The sequence below is a fragment of the Colletotrichum higginsianum genome, chromosome 3 (assembly GCF_001672515.1).
Source record: "Colletotrichum higginsianum IMI 349063 chromosome 3, whole genome shotgun sequence".
NCBI lineage: Eukaryota > Fungi > Ascomycota > Sordariomycetes > Glomerellales > Glomerellaceae > Colletotrichum > Colletotrichum higginsianum.
The window spans coordinates 5,846,527-5,862,992 of record NC_030956.1 but is presented as its reverse complement, the minus strand read 5'-3'; the positions used below and the strand labels follow the sequence as shown (position 1 = coordinate 5,862,992).

Genomic DNA, 16,466 nt, shown 5'->3' with positions numbered 1-16,466 from the left:
GATGGCGGTACGAGACAGGTTGTTCGGGCTGCGGGAGGATTCGATCGCGAAGAGGGATGGAAACAGCTTTTCTCGGCGTAACCCGGCTTCCATCGAGATATTTAAGGCCTTGTGAGCGCAGGAAGACACCCTATTCTTTGGGAATTAAACGCTGTCTCCCGGAGACTGATGATGGTACATGAGAACGGCTGATGGAAAATTCCACTGGAGCAAAAAGATTCCAGTTCGCCTTGTGTGATGCATTCCTGTCCTCCACGTCGGTCTCTTTTCAGCCCAACTGTTTCCATGCACGTATGGAAGAGCGCTTCCCGCCCACGTTTTTGAAAGGACAAGTGAGTACAAAAAAATCAAACTCGCGTGTCAGAGTTGCTGGACTAGAGATTCCACTGCTCCGAGTGTGCCATGTCGCCAAGCTCATTCGCATGCCTGCTCATACGAGATCCCTTTTGGTTTTACTACTCTAAGTAAGGTTGCCAAAACATTCCCTTTCATGGGCTGACGTTAGTCAGGGGAGGTTGAACCCCTAAATGAGATCGTCAGTCAAGAGATTCCTGGATTGAGAATGCCACTGGGCCAAGACCTACCTGTCTCCTCGGAAACAGTCTATCCTCACACAGCGCCGCGAGAAGGGGACGAATGATCAAGTGTCTTGAATGCGGCTGGTACCCCGATGTGAGGTAACAGAGTCATCCCTGGTGCCTTGGGTAAGGAGAATTTCCCCTCGTTCCTCGACTCCCAGATTCTGGCACGTTGGGTGGCCCGACGCATGTTGAGTGGCTCGACTGATGGTTCTGTACTACCAGGCGGGATTGCAGCATGGTAGTCACATACCCTCTTCCAATCAATCGACCGTCCCTTACGCAGTTGACACCCTCTGTCGAGATCCTCTGTCAACTGTGAGCTCCTCGGCTACACGATCTTGTCCCTTAATCCTGCCGTCGATGGTACGAAAAGCCTCCGGTTTACTCTGTTACGCCAGACCGACGAATCATCTGGCTTGGGAGATACGTTGGTGCACTTGCCGTCAAGATAGTCACGCACCGGTTCGCCGAGGTGACGGCAAGCTATTTGCATAAAGCGATCCCACAATGGCCCCCTCGTGAACTCTTGAGAAGCATTCCGGAATAGCCAAAGCTCTTCACTCTTTTGACCCATTATTCGCTCACACCCGTAAAACCTTGACAAAAGTCCACTTGAGATGTCCCTAGTACTGCCTGTTCTAATTTCAAGACTATTTAGCAGGATAGTAACTCATTCAACCGCCTTGAGAATACAGAAGAATAACCGGGAGGAGGCAAGCAGGGCCCCGTAATTCACCATAGAATACCCAAGGGCCATGGAGTCTCTCTTGATCCGCGATGTTGGTCTCTTACGGGCAAGTACCGGGAAGAGTGAGCACCGGGCCTACCGTGGTTTCATGTATCTTGCCTTCGAGCGTCATACCCGGCCAGGTATTAACAATCAGAGATCAACGAAGCTCCCTGGTTTACAGGAAAATAACCCATGCCTACACGTAAGAACATGAAAGGGCTTGTTGGAAGGCGGCTTTGAAGCACCGTGTCGGGCTGCCAAGGTCAAGGATGCTTCCCGCTCTGGCTCCGGCCGCCGCAACGGGAACAGCTGACGAGTATCGGAGGCTTCGTCGTCGCGACGCCGTGTCCATTGCCGCTCTCCTGAACTAAACTTTGAAACCCTTGCAAACTCTTGAAGGGGATTTTGCGAACCAAGCCAGGTCGATTATCTTTTGGGACGCGAACACAGGCTAGGGACCAGGTTTGAACCCGACCCGACCGACGGCGAGAAGGAGGCATGGGAGGGGTAAGAAAGTCAGAGTGCCCGGGCAGGCAGGTCACCAAGACACGGACAGCAGCAGAATGCCGACCGCCTGTACTTCAGCTGCCCTTCAAGAAACATGAAGACCGGCCGGCCCAAAGGCTGGAATCATTCGGAGACTGGCCGGTGATGTCTGGGCCATGTATAACCGCAACAAATACCAGAAGCCTCATCATTGGGTCGTGGAGGGTTGTCACAAATGTTGATGGGCGGCGATTGAGGTGATGAAATCATTTGTTTTGTAACTATTTTCACTTGAGAAAAGACCATCATGGAGAGGTCGCCCATGACCCTTACTCAGACGTCGATGTTGTTTGGTCTTTCCTTTCTTTGTACACGCTCCCAAGCGTCACATCATCCGACTCTCGGCACTTCGTCAAACCCGCCGCCGCCCTACTCAGGTTTCCATCTTGTCTGTGTTACCAGTCACCGCAAAGAGGTCGTCTGCCGTAGCCCAACTCTCGTCCAACCCCGTCCCCTCAACTTATCTCGCCCTCGGTCGCTCTGGGGGCTCCAAGGAGGAGCTTCTGCCCTGGGAGGCGGACTCGTCGCTGCTACTGTATTCGCTCCCCATCTGATCCCTGGGGATGGACACGAACGTGAGCCGCTTGACGAAGTACAGGTAGACCAGCAACATGACCGGACAGAAGGCGAAGACGAAGAGGAAGGAGATGACGCCCATCATGACGTTGAACTCTATCTCGCTGCAGCCCATCTCGGCGGTTGGGGGTGCGTTGTCGGCTCCTTGAATCGTGCAGAGGGAGAGAGAGAGAGAGATAGAGAGAGAACCCCCTTTACGTGTCGAAATGGCAGCGTGGCTTTTTCTCTTCTGCTTGGAAAGCTCCAGCGACCGCGATTTTTGTTTATGCGAGCCAGATGTTCTCTTTTTTCTTCTTTTCTTGTCCTTCTCGTTTTTGCTTTCAACCGCTGAGGTGATCACTGGCGTTGAATTTTGGACGCCGATGGTGTTCTTTCGCTTTTTTGTACTGCCTGAAACCGTGGCTATGATTCACTCTCGACCATGAGGAGACCTCGATCCCTAACTAGAGTGAATGATCGTGTCACCGCGCCATGGTCACAGTATCTGAATCACTCTTCTTGCTGGCCCAATCGACTCAACATGTCCCCTGACAGATACAATCACGTCCCGGAAACGAGGAAAAAGAAATTCAAAAGACGAAGAGCGGCAACGGTTAAGGATGTGAAAAGGATTATGATTATCAGGAGACTATCCCATATGTAACATACCGAAAACCCAGTCGATCCCGAAGCCAGTACAGAAATATCAAAACTAAGGGTATAATGCTATGTGCAGCCCACCATGTTGTTGTTGTATTGTTGTTGTTGCTGTTGAATCCCCGTTTACCCAAGTCCCTGACCAGTCCTGGCCCTCGCCATATCCCGTTATCCTGTAAAGTATCCCCGTGTATCTATCCAAGCCATTCATCCGTAGCCTTGACCGAGCCGCCGTCGTCTCCCTGACTCCGGTTGCAGATGGTCCCCGTTCTATGCCGGCCGATCCCAATCCCCCCCGTCCGTCCTTCACGCACCTGTAGAAATAAATGCAGTTGTATGAAATGTATCAGAGAGAAAGAAAGGGAAAATGAAGATGTGAAGAATCGGGCCTGTAGCGTGTGTGCGAGCTTGTGTGTGTGTGTGTGTGTGATGTGTAGTGCGCTGTGGTCGGTCTCTAGCAGGAGAGGAGGGGGGAAAAAAGAGTGCAACTCGCTGCAGCACGAGTGTAGGTGGCGATGACTACTGTGTTGTCTGTGAGATTGCCGAAGAGTAGTGTCGATAAGCGATGACGGGGAGAACAAACACGTAGACTTGTCCGTTAGCGGTACGCCGAGGGGGTCGACGATGTCGAAGAAGTCGTATTTAGAGTGACCAAGACATTGGGTTGAATAGCGGAGAGCGATCATGGTTGAAGGGGGGGGATAATGGGCAAAAATGCAACTTCTACAGGCAAATACAGCCTGAAAAGAAACGTCGATGTAACCCACCCTCTTCATGCGGCAGCGAGCGACCCAAAATGCGCCGAGTTCTGAATCGAGTACGAGAGGTCTCGAGCATCAAGGAGGATAATGTGAAAGATAGAGGAGGGCCAGTACGACGAGCGTGAGGTATGGCAGTACGCGTCCCTAGCGGCGTGGCTGTCGGGGATGCATCAGCTCATTACCCCCTCCCCCCCCCGTTTGTCGATCTTGGGGGTCGAGAACGTTCGCCTCCAAAGATTCGCAGAACGGAGGGTCGTAACGGTTGCGTGAGTAATTAAGTCTGCCGCGCCACCCGCGTTCGCAAGGAAATGCTGTGCCAAGACAAGCTTCAACTGATGGAGGGGCCTGGCCCAAGGAATCGACACCCTGAGCAGGCTCTTGCTTCTCCATCCCCCCCAAGAGAAAACCCAAGCATTTTCTTTGGGGAGGTTTGGAGGAGAGCGTCGTGACGAAATGGCATGGCATGTGGATGGCTCGGGTGAGCCTTTCGGGACCCTTGTGTGGAACACGGGAGCGCCAATGCACGACCGAAGAAGCCTGACGGGAAGGCAAGCGAGTGGTTGAGAGACTGAGTCGATGGTGAAAATGCGGACGAGGTGCTAGAGCGTCATCTTGGTGCTATTGGAGGCAGGCGGATAGGGCGCCGTGCCGTTCGATAGCTCCATGGCGCAAATGATGCACGTCATGCACGCCGGACGGATGCAGGCGACCCCCTCTAAAAGACGATCACCAGATACTCCCCCCAACCCATCATGCACCGTCTGTGCAGCCAATAGGGTGGTATGTAGCGAGGCTCGGAGCTCGAATCCGTTATCGAGGTGCAGATAGACGAGGTGCTTTCGCGATAAGCCGGGGGGGAGGGGAGTAGTGGTGATGTCGAACCATGATGAATGCCGCCGCCCTCCCCGGCCCTTCTGATGCTTGTCCGCTGTAAAGATGCGCTGTACATCTACAGGTATGACCGCAACTGACGAAATGATAGGGCAGACCAAGGATTCGAGTCCGAAAAGATGCGCAGTGTGTCGAAGACCGTGGCTCCTTCCCTCCTGCTCGATGCCGGGAAATGGAGCGGGCGATGCGGCGGACGAAAGCGGGGCGCCAGTGATTCGCCGGCTTCGTCTAAATCGGGAAAAGTGGATTCGACTTCGGAAGCGCCAATTGGTCTGCGCCACAGCAGCTGACAACCCCGGGCCGGGGGGGCCCACCCATCCACACCGGCACGGACAAGACAAACACAAGCCTGACCGTGGGAAAGACAGGGATTGGAGAACAAGAGTGAGAGAGTAAGAGAGAGAGAGAATGTGTGTGTGTGTGTGTGACAGGGGGAAGAAAACCTCTCTCTCTCTCTCTTTCTCTCTCTTCTCGCACTCGACTCCGATATCCACCCCCCACTTGTCGGAACTGGCAGTCTGCCCTCCCCAATCAAGTCAACGACGTCTCTTGATGCCTCCTCCTCCTCCTCCTTTCCCTCCTGTTTGTCGCTTGCTTCCCATACGAGACCCTCCTCTTGATCTCATGCTCATCGTCCACGCGGTTGCTCGGCGTCTTCCTGCCCCACCCCCCTCCATGGCCCGCCCGGGAGAAGCAGTAACAGGTTGCAGTGACTCACTCCCGTCATCTTGACATTGGCGTCTCGTCGGGGCAATCACGCTTGCGCCTCACAAGACGCGAAGCACCTCGCCCTTTGAATCCAACTGGCCGCTCACCTGGCCCACAGCCTTCCATGCCACACCCTTCCCGCACTCTCGCGACAGCGGGCCCTCCCAGCTTCACGCCCGTTGCGCTCCATCCCCGTATCCGTCACCACCGTAGACTTGATGGCCGGGGGCATGGTGGGAGCTCATGGACTGATACTGCTCCGCGTATGTTGTCGGCGCGTGCATGGCCGGGATGGTAGGGTCCCATCGTCCAGGGGCCATGGGTGGGGTGTGATGGTTCCCCAGTGGCGTGTGCAGCCCGCTGCCGTATGAATGCGTCGCCATCGACCGGTTGTCGTAGCCTGTCACGGCGGGTAGAGGCGCAGCCAGGCGAAGTCCAGACTGTCGAGGGGACACGGCCGTGAGCGTCGGCGAGAGATTGCGCGGTGGCCCCGTCGAGTAAGCCGGCCAGCTCTGGTTGCTCCCTGTGATGGATCTCGGTGAGGTCAAGCCATCCGCGTGCACTTGTGACGGGACACCATACGCGCTGACATGGTCCTGTGCCACGGTCGGTGCCGGCGGCGTCGGAAGGGGCGGGGGGTACGCGCTGACGGGCGTGGGTGTCAGGAGGTGCGAGGCTGGGAGCGTCGACGAGGGGCTGGCGCTGTATTTGCCAATGATCTTCTTCAGCGCCGACTCGAGGATCTTCCACGGGAAGACCTTGACGTCCTTTTCAATGTTTCTCGGCTTGGGGTTCGGGAACGCCATGATGATCTTGAAGAACTCCTCCGAGTCTGCCTTGGCTTTGCTGACCGTCAACGGACGGAATCCCTCGAGATTGCGGCGGATGCGGTTCTTCTCCTCGACCGTGAACCTGGCCGGGGCCACCACCAGCTGCTCGAGCAGGTAGATGGTGTCCACGGACGTGACGTAGCATTCGTTCTTCTCGGCCCACCAGATGCAGCTGATGCAGATGCTGTTGGGGGGGCGCTCGTTGACGTTGACGGGTCGGAACGACGTCGTCAGCGTGGATCCCGACTGCTTTTTGTTGAACATGACAATGCGACGCCGGTTCGACCACTCCTCCGGCGACCAGTCCACTGCCATGCTGTCGAGCTTCCCGACAATCTTCAGCACCGCCTTGTTGGAATACGAGCCCCAGTGGTTGTAGCCCGCCTGTTGTCCTCCGCCGGGCGAGCTGGGGATGGAGCTGGTCCGGACGAGCTGGGGGGTTGTCGCCGACGGCATGGGCAGCGGCGTCAGGCTTGGGCGGGAGATCTGCGTATGCGTGATGGGCGGGCCCGGCGTTCTCCCGTATGCCTGCCACCCAGGCATCGGTGGCCGGAGCGGCGGCGGCGCCGCACGAGAGTAGTGCTGCTGCTCCGCAAAGGAGTTTGTTCGATAGGCGCTGAGCATGTTGCCGTTGTTACTGTTGTCTTGCGAAAAGTTGTTGTTTCCATAGGGAGAGGGCGCCGGCTGATGCGGAGCCGTGGCAAAGTCGTAGGCGGTATTTGTACTGGCTTCGTTGCCGAGCTGGGTGCTTGCTGACCTGGGGGAGTGATGTTGTTGCTCAGGTGATTTGGACACCTTCCTCGTGATGTCGTCCGAGCTAGCACCTGGGCCTGCGTCGTGATATACAAACTGGCCTGCCGCCGTCCTCGAGACTTCCTCGCCGCTCTCGGTTTCAATCAGCAGCGTAACCGGCACGTTGTCGCTGTTGCAGCTGGTGACCCCAAATGGCGGCGCCTCGGCCGAAATGGTCAGCATGCAGCTGGTGCTGTCCTGGGCGTCCTTGATGGTATGTCCCGACACCTTTTGCGCACCGAAGACGAGAGAGAAGTAGGGCGCCACGCTGAGCAGATCGTACGGAGACGACACCTTGACCATGACCTTTGTGCCAGCCATACCCGAGCTCGGTTGACAGGACACCACCGACGGACCCACGCCCACCGGCATGTATGATCCGACTGCGCTGTTTGCTGCAAAGGCGTCCTGGTTCATTTGAGCCGCCGTGAGCTGAGCCGCACCGCCGTGCTGGGCAGGATAGCTCTGCTGACCATATTGCTGGTATGCGGCATCCTGATACCCACGGGTCGCATCATACCCTGTGGCAAACATACCGTGTCAGTAAGAGTGGCCGGGAGAGGGGGTGCTGCTTCCAAGGACTGTCGCATCTTCAGGCCAGAACGGCCTCACATCAGGCGGTGTCCTCTTCTGACCACCTCCGCGACAAGATGCAGAGAGGAGGACGGAATAGCAATTCCAACTTACCGTGGATTGTGCCAGGCTGTTGTTTCCCGTAGTGGGACATGGGAAGGAGACCACCTGGCGGGGAGTCGCCCCGAAGGTCTCCGTTTGCCCGCGCAACTGCCTCTTCGTACTTGAGAGTCACCGTCTCGGGCGAGTCGAGGCCTTCCTCGCCAATGATGATGGGCCTCTGAGGGTGGAAGTCGGGCTGTTTGTTTGAGCGAAGCATATCTCGTCAGCCTTACAAGACCTCTTCATAGGGGACTGATCCAGCACGGGCCGAGCACTTCAAGCGATGGCTTTCCACCAGCAACGTCTCGGGAGTGACTCGGTTCCGCGCTGTGATGAAGGGTTTGACTCACCTCGAAATGCTTGTAGGAAGCACAGTCAAACTTCGCAGCAGACATTCAAGCTGTAGAAAAGGGTGCACTTGGGAAAGGATGTCTGGTTTGGTGTCGGGAAAATGCAAACCACTGTTTCGGGAGCGGTGTTGCAACGACAGGAAGAGAGACTATGGCCTTGTGGGACCGTCGAGGGACAAAGGGAGAAAGGGAGAGAGGATATGTCTTGAGATTTGCGGTGATTAGAGCCCCTCCCCAGTTCAGTGTTATCGAACAGGCCAAGGACAAGTGCGAGTGAAGGGAGGATGGATCCCTAATAGAGGAGCGTCAGTCTCAGAAGATTCTCCGGGCAGGATTTGGTATGAGACACCGTACTCAGAATTATGTCTGGATGGCGCTTCTGAGCCGGCTAGTGGCGTTGGGGGGAAAAACAAGAGAAGATTTATTACCCTGATTTGCAAAAAAGAGGCTGACGCGACTGGAATTGAAGAGCTGGAAGAATACCGGCTCTGGTGGACGTTGCGTTGCCCGATCAAGCAGGATGAAGGACGTCGGAGCGAGAAGGATGGAAGAGTTGGGAAAGGCTTGCGTGAGAGAATACCTAGGGCTGGCGATCTTAAACCAAGACCCAGCTCTTTGAGGGCGGATTTCGCAACGAGGACTCAGAGCAATGCAGCTGTCATTGGTCGCTGGGGTACTGGCAAACCAAAGTCTGAGATCAAGTTCCCGGGAGACCCAAGAATTCCAACGCGGTGGTTGCCGCCTAAGAGATGCCGTGCCTGGTCTATTGAGTGGAATGCAGGTCAGCCGGGATGCTCTGTCTTTCTCTGTCTCTCTCTTTCTCTCCTCTCTCATATGGTTGAGCGTCAGAGATCTTGAGCGACAACTGCTGGCTGAACGGCAAGCCGCAGCGCGAACCATCAACGGCTTCCTGCTGGAGTTCGTCGCCCTGCCCCAGTACCTGCAGACGGAGGATAGAAGCAGAAGGAAGAGGGGGGACGTCACGTACTCAACCGTTGAGACCGTGTCCAATGACGGTTCGGCGCTGGTCGACAAACGGACTGATAGTGGTTCGCGATGCCGGGTGTGTGGAGCTGGACCGAGCTTCGTTTGTTTGTTCGTTGCGCAGACGGACGACGAACCTGTTCGCGAGAACAAGAGAGATTAGAAACAAGCTCCAAAGGAAACAAGTTCCAGGAACCCGCAGCACTTGTGCGTTTCCCTTTGACCCAGAGGCAGCAGACGTGCGAGGCCTACCACAGACAGCCGCCAAACGTTGTCGTTGTCGTCGAGTGGTGGTGAAAGGCCGGGTATGCCAGATCAGAATGAAGAGACTGCAAGTAGAGGAAAGAGATGGAGAGGGAGGGGGAGAGACGCGGACTCAGAAAGTCAGACTCTGTCGCTGATTTTGTTGCGGGGGTGAAGGAGGTAGATGAGGAATGTTGGCGAGGTACGGAGAAGTGTTGTTGCATTTCTCGCAGAGGCTCGATGCACAGACGGCAGAAAGACACAGTAACAGACAGTAAGGCAGGCAGTCAGTCGGTCTCCTTGCAGACCCCCTCGAGGTACGTGTTGTTATGAGTGCAAAGGGGAGAGGCGACGAGTATGTGGCGACGCAAGACGAGAGGACCCGGCCGGGTAGATCCACGCGGAGAGGAAACAGGAGGGACCTTGCTCAGATGGATATTGCTTTTCCTCCGCTTGCCGCACTAACAGGAAGCTCACGCACCAATAGCTCTGTACTGAGAATCCCGACAGCCCTCCCTTACAGTAGCACCCCTCGTCGTTTCTTTTGGAGGAGGGCTCTGTCTCCTTCCCTGGTCAGTGCAGGCAGTACGGTCTACGGGTGACCTCTTGGTGCAGGAAGAAACGGCCAAGGAGCGATCCAAGGCTGGATGGCATTTGTGGGGATGGAGACGGGGGAGGGGTGGGTGGTGGTGAAAGGGTACCGGAAGAGCAAGCCAGTTCGCAGTACTCAGGACTCAAGGTACGGTGTAGATAGTATAACCTGTAAAAGCACTGGCAGATCCGGGACAGGGATAGAAACACCGTTGGGGATGCGAGATTCCAGTTGTCTTATGAGCTGCAAGGTTCCATTGATCTGGAGAGAATGGGTGGGGGGAGCGGGAGCCAGTCGTTCATTGGGTGAGTGGCAGTGACTGTGGGCGATGATGATGATGACGATGTATAGAAAAGACTGCCTCAGCTGGCTGGCCAGACACGGGGGAGCCACTTGAGAGAAAGGGAAGCTGGGGGGGAAGGGGGGTTGGCAAGGGACATGCGGGATAGGGCTGCCACCATGTTCATGTGCTGCTCCTCTGGTATGCTACTCGAACACGGCGAAAGAGCTTGGCCATCCGCTTCCCTCCAGAAGCAAAACACGGAGCTGTGGTGCAAGGGAAATTCCCCCCCACCAGAGAAGCAAAAGGAGGAGTCTCTCATGCAAGGAGCCCGAAAGAGGAGAACAAGCCCTTTGGAAATAGGATAATAAGGAAACAGCTGTTGCAGGTTGCAGGAAAAGGGGAATGACAAATGGCCAGGAGCAAGTGAGGTTGAGGAACTGGCAGGTGGCTATGAATTCTGTCGAGGGTAGAATAGGAGAGAGAGAGAGAGCGAAGAGAGAGAGAATGTGCGAAATTGAGAAAAGGAAAAAGGAACCATGGAGGAGTCTTACTCGTCAGGATCGTCCCCCCCTTTCGATGAGTAGCAACACCAGCAGCGCAGAAATGGTGCCCGGGTGCGAATGTTATGTACGTACATACAGATGATGTGCGGACGTACAGTTACTGCGGATACTACGTGCACACAATTAGTTATGTGCACACGGGTAGAGAGAAGAAGAGGGAGGGAGAGCGACAGGTGTTGTATTACTGGGTGCAGTAGTCGCGTCAAAGTCGGTATCGTCGTCAAATCTGAACAAGATGGACGAGGTACCTCAAGAGAAAAAGAGAAACAGAGCTCTTGGGTGAGAGCTTGAGCGAAGGGATGGATAGCCAAGGCAAATAGATAGAATAGATACGGGGAGGGCGAAAAAGAGAAAGAAGGGTGTGAGTGAGTGAGTGTGTGTGTGTGTGTGTGTGTGTGTGTGTGTATGTGTGCGTCTCGTGGGCGTGTCTTGATCAGCAGCAGTGTGTAGAGCTGCTGCCGGTGTCGACGTCTGCGAACCATGAGTTAGCGGTGATTGGCCATAGCTCCCGTGAGCAGCTGCAACGAGCCCAATGAGCTGAAAGGGTTGGGATGAACGAGAGGAACAGCCATAGGCCGATTGTGGCATGTGGCCAGGATTAGGACGGACCGGGGCCCGTCTAACGGCATGGAGGGGGTGCGGCGGTAGACGGTGCAATCGGGATACAAGCGGCACGCTCCAGTGTCACTGGATCTGGCTTGGGATACTACCGACCGGCTGAACCCTTGCATGCGTCCGTCCGCCCCCCTCCTCATCCCTCCCCCCTCAGCAACCTTGCACAAGACCTGTCAAGCAATGTACAAGTTGCGAATCTACAGGAGGGATACCCCAGTCTCGGGCTCCCCACGTTAACTCAGTACACCAGGCCCGATCGCTCGTGCCATGGGAGGATGGAGGGGGGGGGGACGTGAGGGGAGAGAGGAGGAGGAAGAGAGTAAGAAAGGTGTGAGCAAAGGTGAGCGAGGGAGAAAGGGTGCAACCAGCCAGACAAGACTCCAGGCCGGTGAGCCCATGGCTGGAAAGGGATGCATCTTGCTTGTATTCCTAGACACGGACCGGGAACTGGTGGGAAACCAGGTCTGAGGGAAGAAAAGAAAAAGGGGAGACCGGGAGATCCGCACGAAGGGATGCAACAGGCAAGGTAGGACTTGCATCTGCTCCCAAACCCGCGAGGTGAGATGCAGTGAAAGTGGCGTGCGTGGGCGCCGTGCGTGGTGTGCTCTGAGGAAGACTGTCTCTGAGTCTCTGGCATCCGGCAGGCCCCCCGCTTTCCCCCCTTTGGCTTGGCTGAACTTCTGAAGAGTGACGAGGGAATTGAATGGATAAACAACACTAACAACAACAGGAACAAAAAAGAACAGAACAAAATGCTTGGTCGGAGCGTACAACAACCAACGGCAGAGCCCGGAGAGCGTTGGGATGGGGGCCGGTGTTGTCCGCGGCCGAGATGAGAGAGTCGGATGGCGATCCACGGAGGATGTCAAGCCCCGACGGAGCTATCTGGACACAGTACGGACAGACTAGTATCTAACTTTCTTGGGAGCAATGAAAAAAAGGGCGTTGGGGTCAAATTACTCGTCCGAGTCGCCTCGGCTGCTTGGGCTTCCGGGGGCGCATCTGCCAAATGACGATCTCTGATGCCGCTGTGGAGTGGCCGCAAATTATTATCCCGACGGGAACAAGGCTTCTTGTCGACAGGTAGGTAGACAGGTACCGTGTACGTAGGTATGTGTATGTGTGTACGTGTATGTGGTGAGGGAGCACCAGCGGCAGTGAAGTAAGTAATTGGATGTTTTCTCACCTCTCTGTTTTGGGGATCAGATCAGCCCGTTCGCTGCTCGCCTCTGCCGTCTCGTCCGTCTCCTTTGCTTCTTTCTCCCCGTCTCGAGGAGTGCACGCGTGCGTCCCGGCGGTCGGTTGTTAAAGCGGAGGACGGGGGGGCTGATCTCGGAGCTTTCCTGGCTTTTTTGCCCTGGCTTGATTGCTTGCTTCTGCTGCTGCTACTGCCGCCCCCCTGGCCTTGTTCAGTTCTGCCTTTTTTTCTGGTTCCCGTCACTGACACACACAAACACTATACTCTCTCTCTCTCTCTCGACTCTGTGCACAGTGATTAGTTATTGATCAGCCCAAAATGCCGATAGTGCAGGTGAGGCCACTCGGCCCCAGGGGCGATCAGTGGGTTCACTCTCCCGCTGTAGAATAGCGCGACTGCAACCTCGGCGGTGGAAGAGAGTTTGTCGGGTCGGATCATCGAGGGAGAAGGAGGGAAAGACATAAGACCAGGAGATTGCAGATATTACACGGGGTCCCTGGGTGCCTGGTTCTGCGTCCAAGTCGTCTTGTCTGCCTGTGAAGCTCAGCATGCCTCGTGGGTGTATCCGTATACACTAGAGTCAGGCCAGGTTTTCACTGCTTTGAGAGGCCTCTAAACTCCCTCTCCTGTACAGAGTACCTAGGACACTATCGGGCTCGTCCTCGTCCTGACAGCCACGCCACTCACCCGCCCCCCTTGCAGCCAGCAGTGCGGCAGGAAGCCAAAGCAGCTGCAACTAGAGACGGGATGATCGACGGGCGGGAAGCAGGCCAGACGGCGACGCCTGTCGGGGATGGGTGGTCCAATAAACAATAAAGCTTGGCAGTTTTCTGCAGGCCCAGGGAAATTGAACGAGATCAACAAATCCCCGTCGTTTCTGCCCAAGCAGGCCCCCCAGCCCAGCTCAGCTGAGCGCCCTTTCATACTGACCACCTCAAAGCGTGTGGGTGGGCGGGCGGGGGGGCAGTTCCGTGTGTTGGGGGTCGCCGAGGCAGAGCAAGCGCCAATGCCGAGAGCCCGCTTTGCCGTGAGCGCCGATGAGATGCTCTGTCGGAAGGGGAGGGGCTCAAGCTGAGGCGTGGTCCGCAGCAGCATGCCTCGTGGATGACGCTGACCTCTCCGATCCAAGTTTAAATGCCCTTTGGTTCAAGCTGCCACCGGACTATTGTGGTAATCCAGGGCATCCATCTGTCCATCTGGCACACTCCCGCTGAGGAGCCTTGCCACGCGTAGAGGGGTATGGGAGTGGGAAAAGGATGGGAAAGGATGAACACACCACACCCATCTGTGCCTGGCTCATCCGGAGGAACGCGTGTATTGATTCCCCAAAGGAGAGTTCAAGACTTACTTACGGATTTGGATTTGGATTTGGCAGGATGGCGGCGTGGCCCGCGAGTTGGCGTTATTGTCTTGTGCGGGAACGAATAGTGCGGAAGATGCGTCTGTTCTGGGCTGCTGCCTCTGCACACACGTCAACTTCAGTTTGGTCCCCGTAGTGCCCGTGTCTCGCTGTCATGTCAGGCACGGACATACAGTTCGTAGTGGCTCCCCCGTTGGATGGGCCTTATTTGCGGTAAGTCTAGTGGACAGACAGAACTGCTAGTCAGACGCGGTGAGTTCGGTCGGCGTCGGCTGGTTCCTAGCGGATGTGTCGGCCGGAGAGGCAACAAGCGTGAGACCCGTGTCTGAGACGATTGCGCCCAAGGTCTCTGTTGACGGCGATAACTTGACGTGAGAGCGGGGTATTCGACAAGAGCCGCAGAGCGAAATACGATAAAAGGGATCGCCCTCGGGAACCAGAGGAGGGGCGGGGGGTTGTCTTCTTTATTTCTTTTCTCTATATTTTCTGAAAGGATCAATGCCCAGTCACTGATGCGAGCAGACGTGAATGTATTCTAAAGAGTCGAAATCAAGCGCTGGCTAGCTGAATGACAGCTAGCGTCGGATGATGGAGCCGGCTCGGTGTACAGAAGACTAGGACACGGAAGGGGGTGGCTCAACGTCGACGATGGCGGGGGAATGGTTGCGGTCTTATATTCAACGTGGGTTGCCTGGTCTGGAAAAGGCCGGTGGATTTCCGAGACGGCGTTCTACCTGTATGCTATACAAGTACTATACGCTGTTGAACATGGCATCGGCCGAAACGTTATCTTGTCGAAAACGCTGGTGTCGCCTCTAAACCGCAGCAGAGCGTGGGAGTGAACACCGATGCAGTCGATGGCCAGGACGCGGGTAAACGCCACAGCGCTGGGCTCGGTCCAGAGATGCGGGCGCGGGCCATGCAAAAGAAGGGTGCCCACAGCGAGAAAGATGCGTTCAGTCTCATTCATCACAGGTACTTACTTGGCTCATGACGACGTTTGGATTGGCGGGCGAGACGGAATCGGAAGAGCACGTATTCGAGTATGACGATAGTACGAGTGACAGGGAGCACTTCTTTTTTTTTTTGCAATTCCATCGCCATGCCAAGACGCGCAGCGCAGCTGACGGAAAATGTCCCAGGGCGGCAGGACACGATACAAGCGCAGGTGGCGGCGAGTGGCGTTTGTGACAGGAAGCGAAGCGGCGTAGGAGGAGGAAGAAGAGGAAGAGGAGGAGGAGGAGGCTAGAGTCACGCCCTCACGAGGTCCTGGAGTTGGAGTTGGACAAAGTGCGCCTGGGTTTCCCTGCGTTCCAATGGGCGGGATGACGAATCAGATGGCGATTGGCTGTTACACGGCAAGGAATGGGACAGCAGCGTAACATGGGTGAGGCGGGCAAGGCTTGTCGTCGTCGAGTGTGTCGACTGAAGCTGTGGTCAATAAGCATTTGAAGAAGCGGTGGCATAATCCCTAACATCTGGGGCCAGGGGAAGGAAGGAAGGAAGAGCTTGTGCGTGAGTGCAAGTGAGACGAAGGCAGCGCACCAAACGTTTGTACTGTACAGGTAGGCCTCGTGGTGTTGCAAACATGACTTGCAAGTTGCAGAGTCTCGGTAGTGGTGAAGGCGAGCCGAGCAGTGGGAAGGATGACTGACCCATGGTGATCCATGGGCGGATGAGGGCAAGGGTCGAGTCCCTCGTCGAGTTGTTGTGTCTTGCGCCAAAGAGGGAGGAAGGGGAGGGGAGACAAGGATCGACGGCTAAAAAAGAGAACTACAGGGACAGCCCTTGCTGTCGATCTCGCAGATGAGATGGCCAGGCCCATCGTCCAAAGTCCACAGAGGATGCCTCCCCGCTCTTGATGCTGTTGGTGTGCAGAGTACAGGTACAGATAGTGCCGTGCCCCCATCGTGTCGTTTGTTACTAGCGGTGGGATCAGGCCGGAGAGACTCGATTGGGATTCCAGAGTTGTAGTAATCAGTTGAGGTGGCTTTGTGAGATGTGACGAGATGCGAGTCTATTCTGTCATGGTCTTGCGTGGGTGCGCGAGAGGGAGAGACGATCTTGGATGATTGAGATAGAATCGGAAGGGAGTATGAGGAAGAGTAAAAGTAGGAGCGAATGTACCTAGGGGGGTCCTAATTAGGTGGATGAGGTACCCGTTCCTACCTACCTTAGGTACCTGGGTAGGTAGGGCGAGCACACGCGGACCAACACTCCCCTCTATCTTATCCGAGAGCAGTACGTATCTTTTGTCTACCTGCAAGTAGGAACACACAAGGCAAGAAGCCTACTAATACCTGCCTTACAGCAGATAGCGCAAGGCAAGGGCTGCTGTCAAGCCCGACTCCAGCACAGCACTCACATCATTAATCAGGCGAGTTTCGGATGAGAACGACCTCACCAGCATCCCTAGAAAGCAAGGAAGGAAGGAATACCTGCGATATACGCGTTGTCGTTCTTTCTGTCCCCATCACTTGCACTATGCCTACACCTACAGGTACCACCTACTTACCTACCTACGTGCCTTATTTTACCTAGGTACCGCCTCG

At 55.7% G+C, this 16,466-nt stretch overlaps 3 protein-coding genes across 3 annotated transcripts; 1 reads left to right on the top strand and 2 right to left on the bottom strand.

The window, feature by feature from the left end:
- Positions 1-2,104: 2,104 nt before the first annotated feature.
- Positions 2,105-2,764, top strand: CH63R_05317 (uncharacterized protein; the record flags this gene model as incomplete). Its single annotated transcript, XM_018300292.1, has 1 exon — positions 2,105-2,764. One exon carries the CDS (start codon positions 2,105-2,107, stop codon positions 2,762-2,764), a length of 660 nt encoding a protein of 219 aa, XP_018161538.1.
- A 2,835-nt stretch (positions 2,765-5,599) lies between these two features.
- CH63R_05316 (Transcriptional regulator medusa-like protein) lies at positions 5,600-8,121 on the bottom strand (the record flags this gene model as incomplete). The annotated part of the gene is made up of 3 exons (XM_018300291.1): positions 5,600-7,572; positions 7,739-7,922; positions 8,077-8,121. 3 exons carry the CDS (start codon positions 8,119-8,121, stop codon positions 5,600-5,602), a joined length of 2,202 nt encoding a protein of 733 aa, XP_018161537.1.
- Positions 8,122-9,064: 943 nt separating this feature from the next.
- Positions 9,065-9,527, bottom strand: CH63R_05315 (uncharacterized protein; the record flags this gene model as incomplete). The annotated part of the gene is made up of 2 exons (XM_018300290.1): positions 9,065-9,197; positions 9,313-9,527. 2 exons carry the CDS (start codon positions 9,525-9,527, stop codon positions 9,065-9,067), a joined length of 348 nt encoding a protein of 115 aa, XP_018161536.1.
- Positions 9,528-16,466: the final 6,939 nt, after the last annotated feature.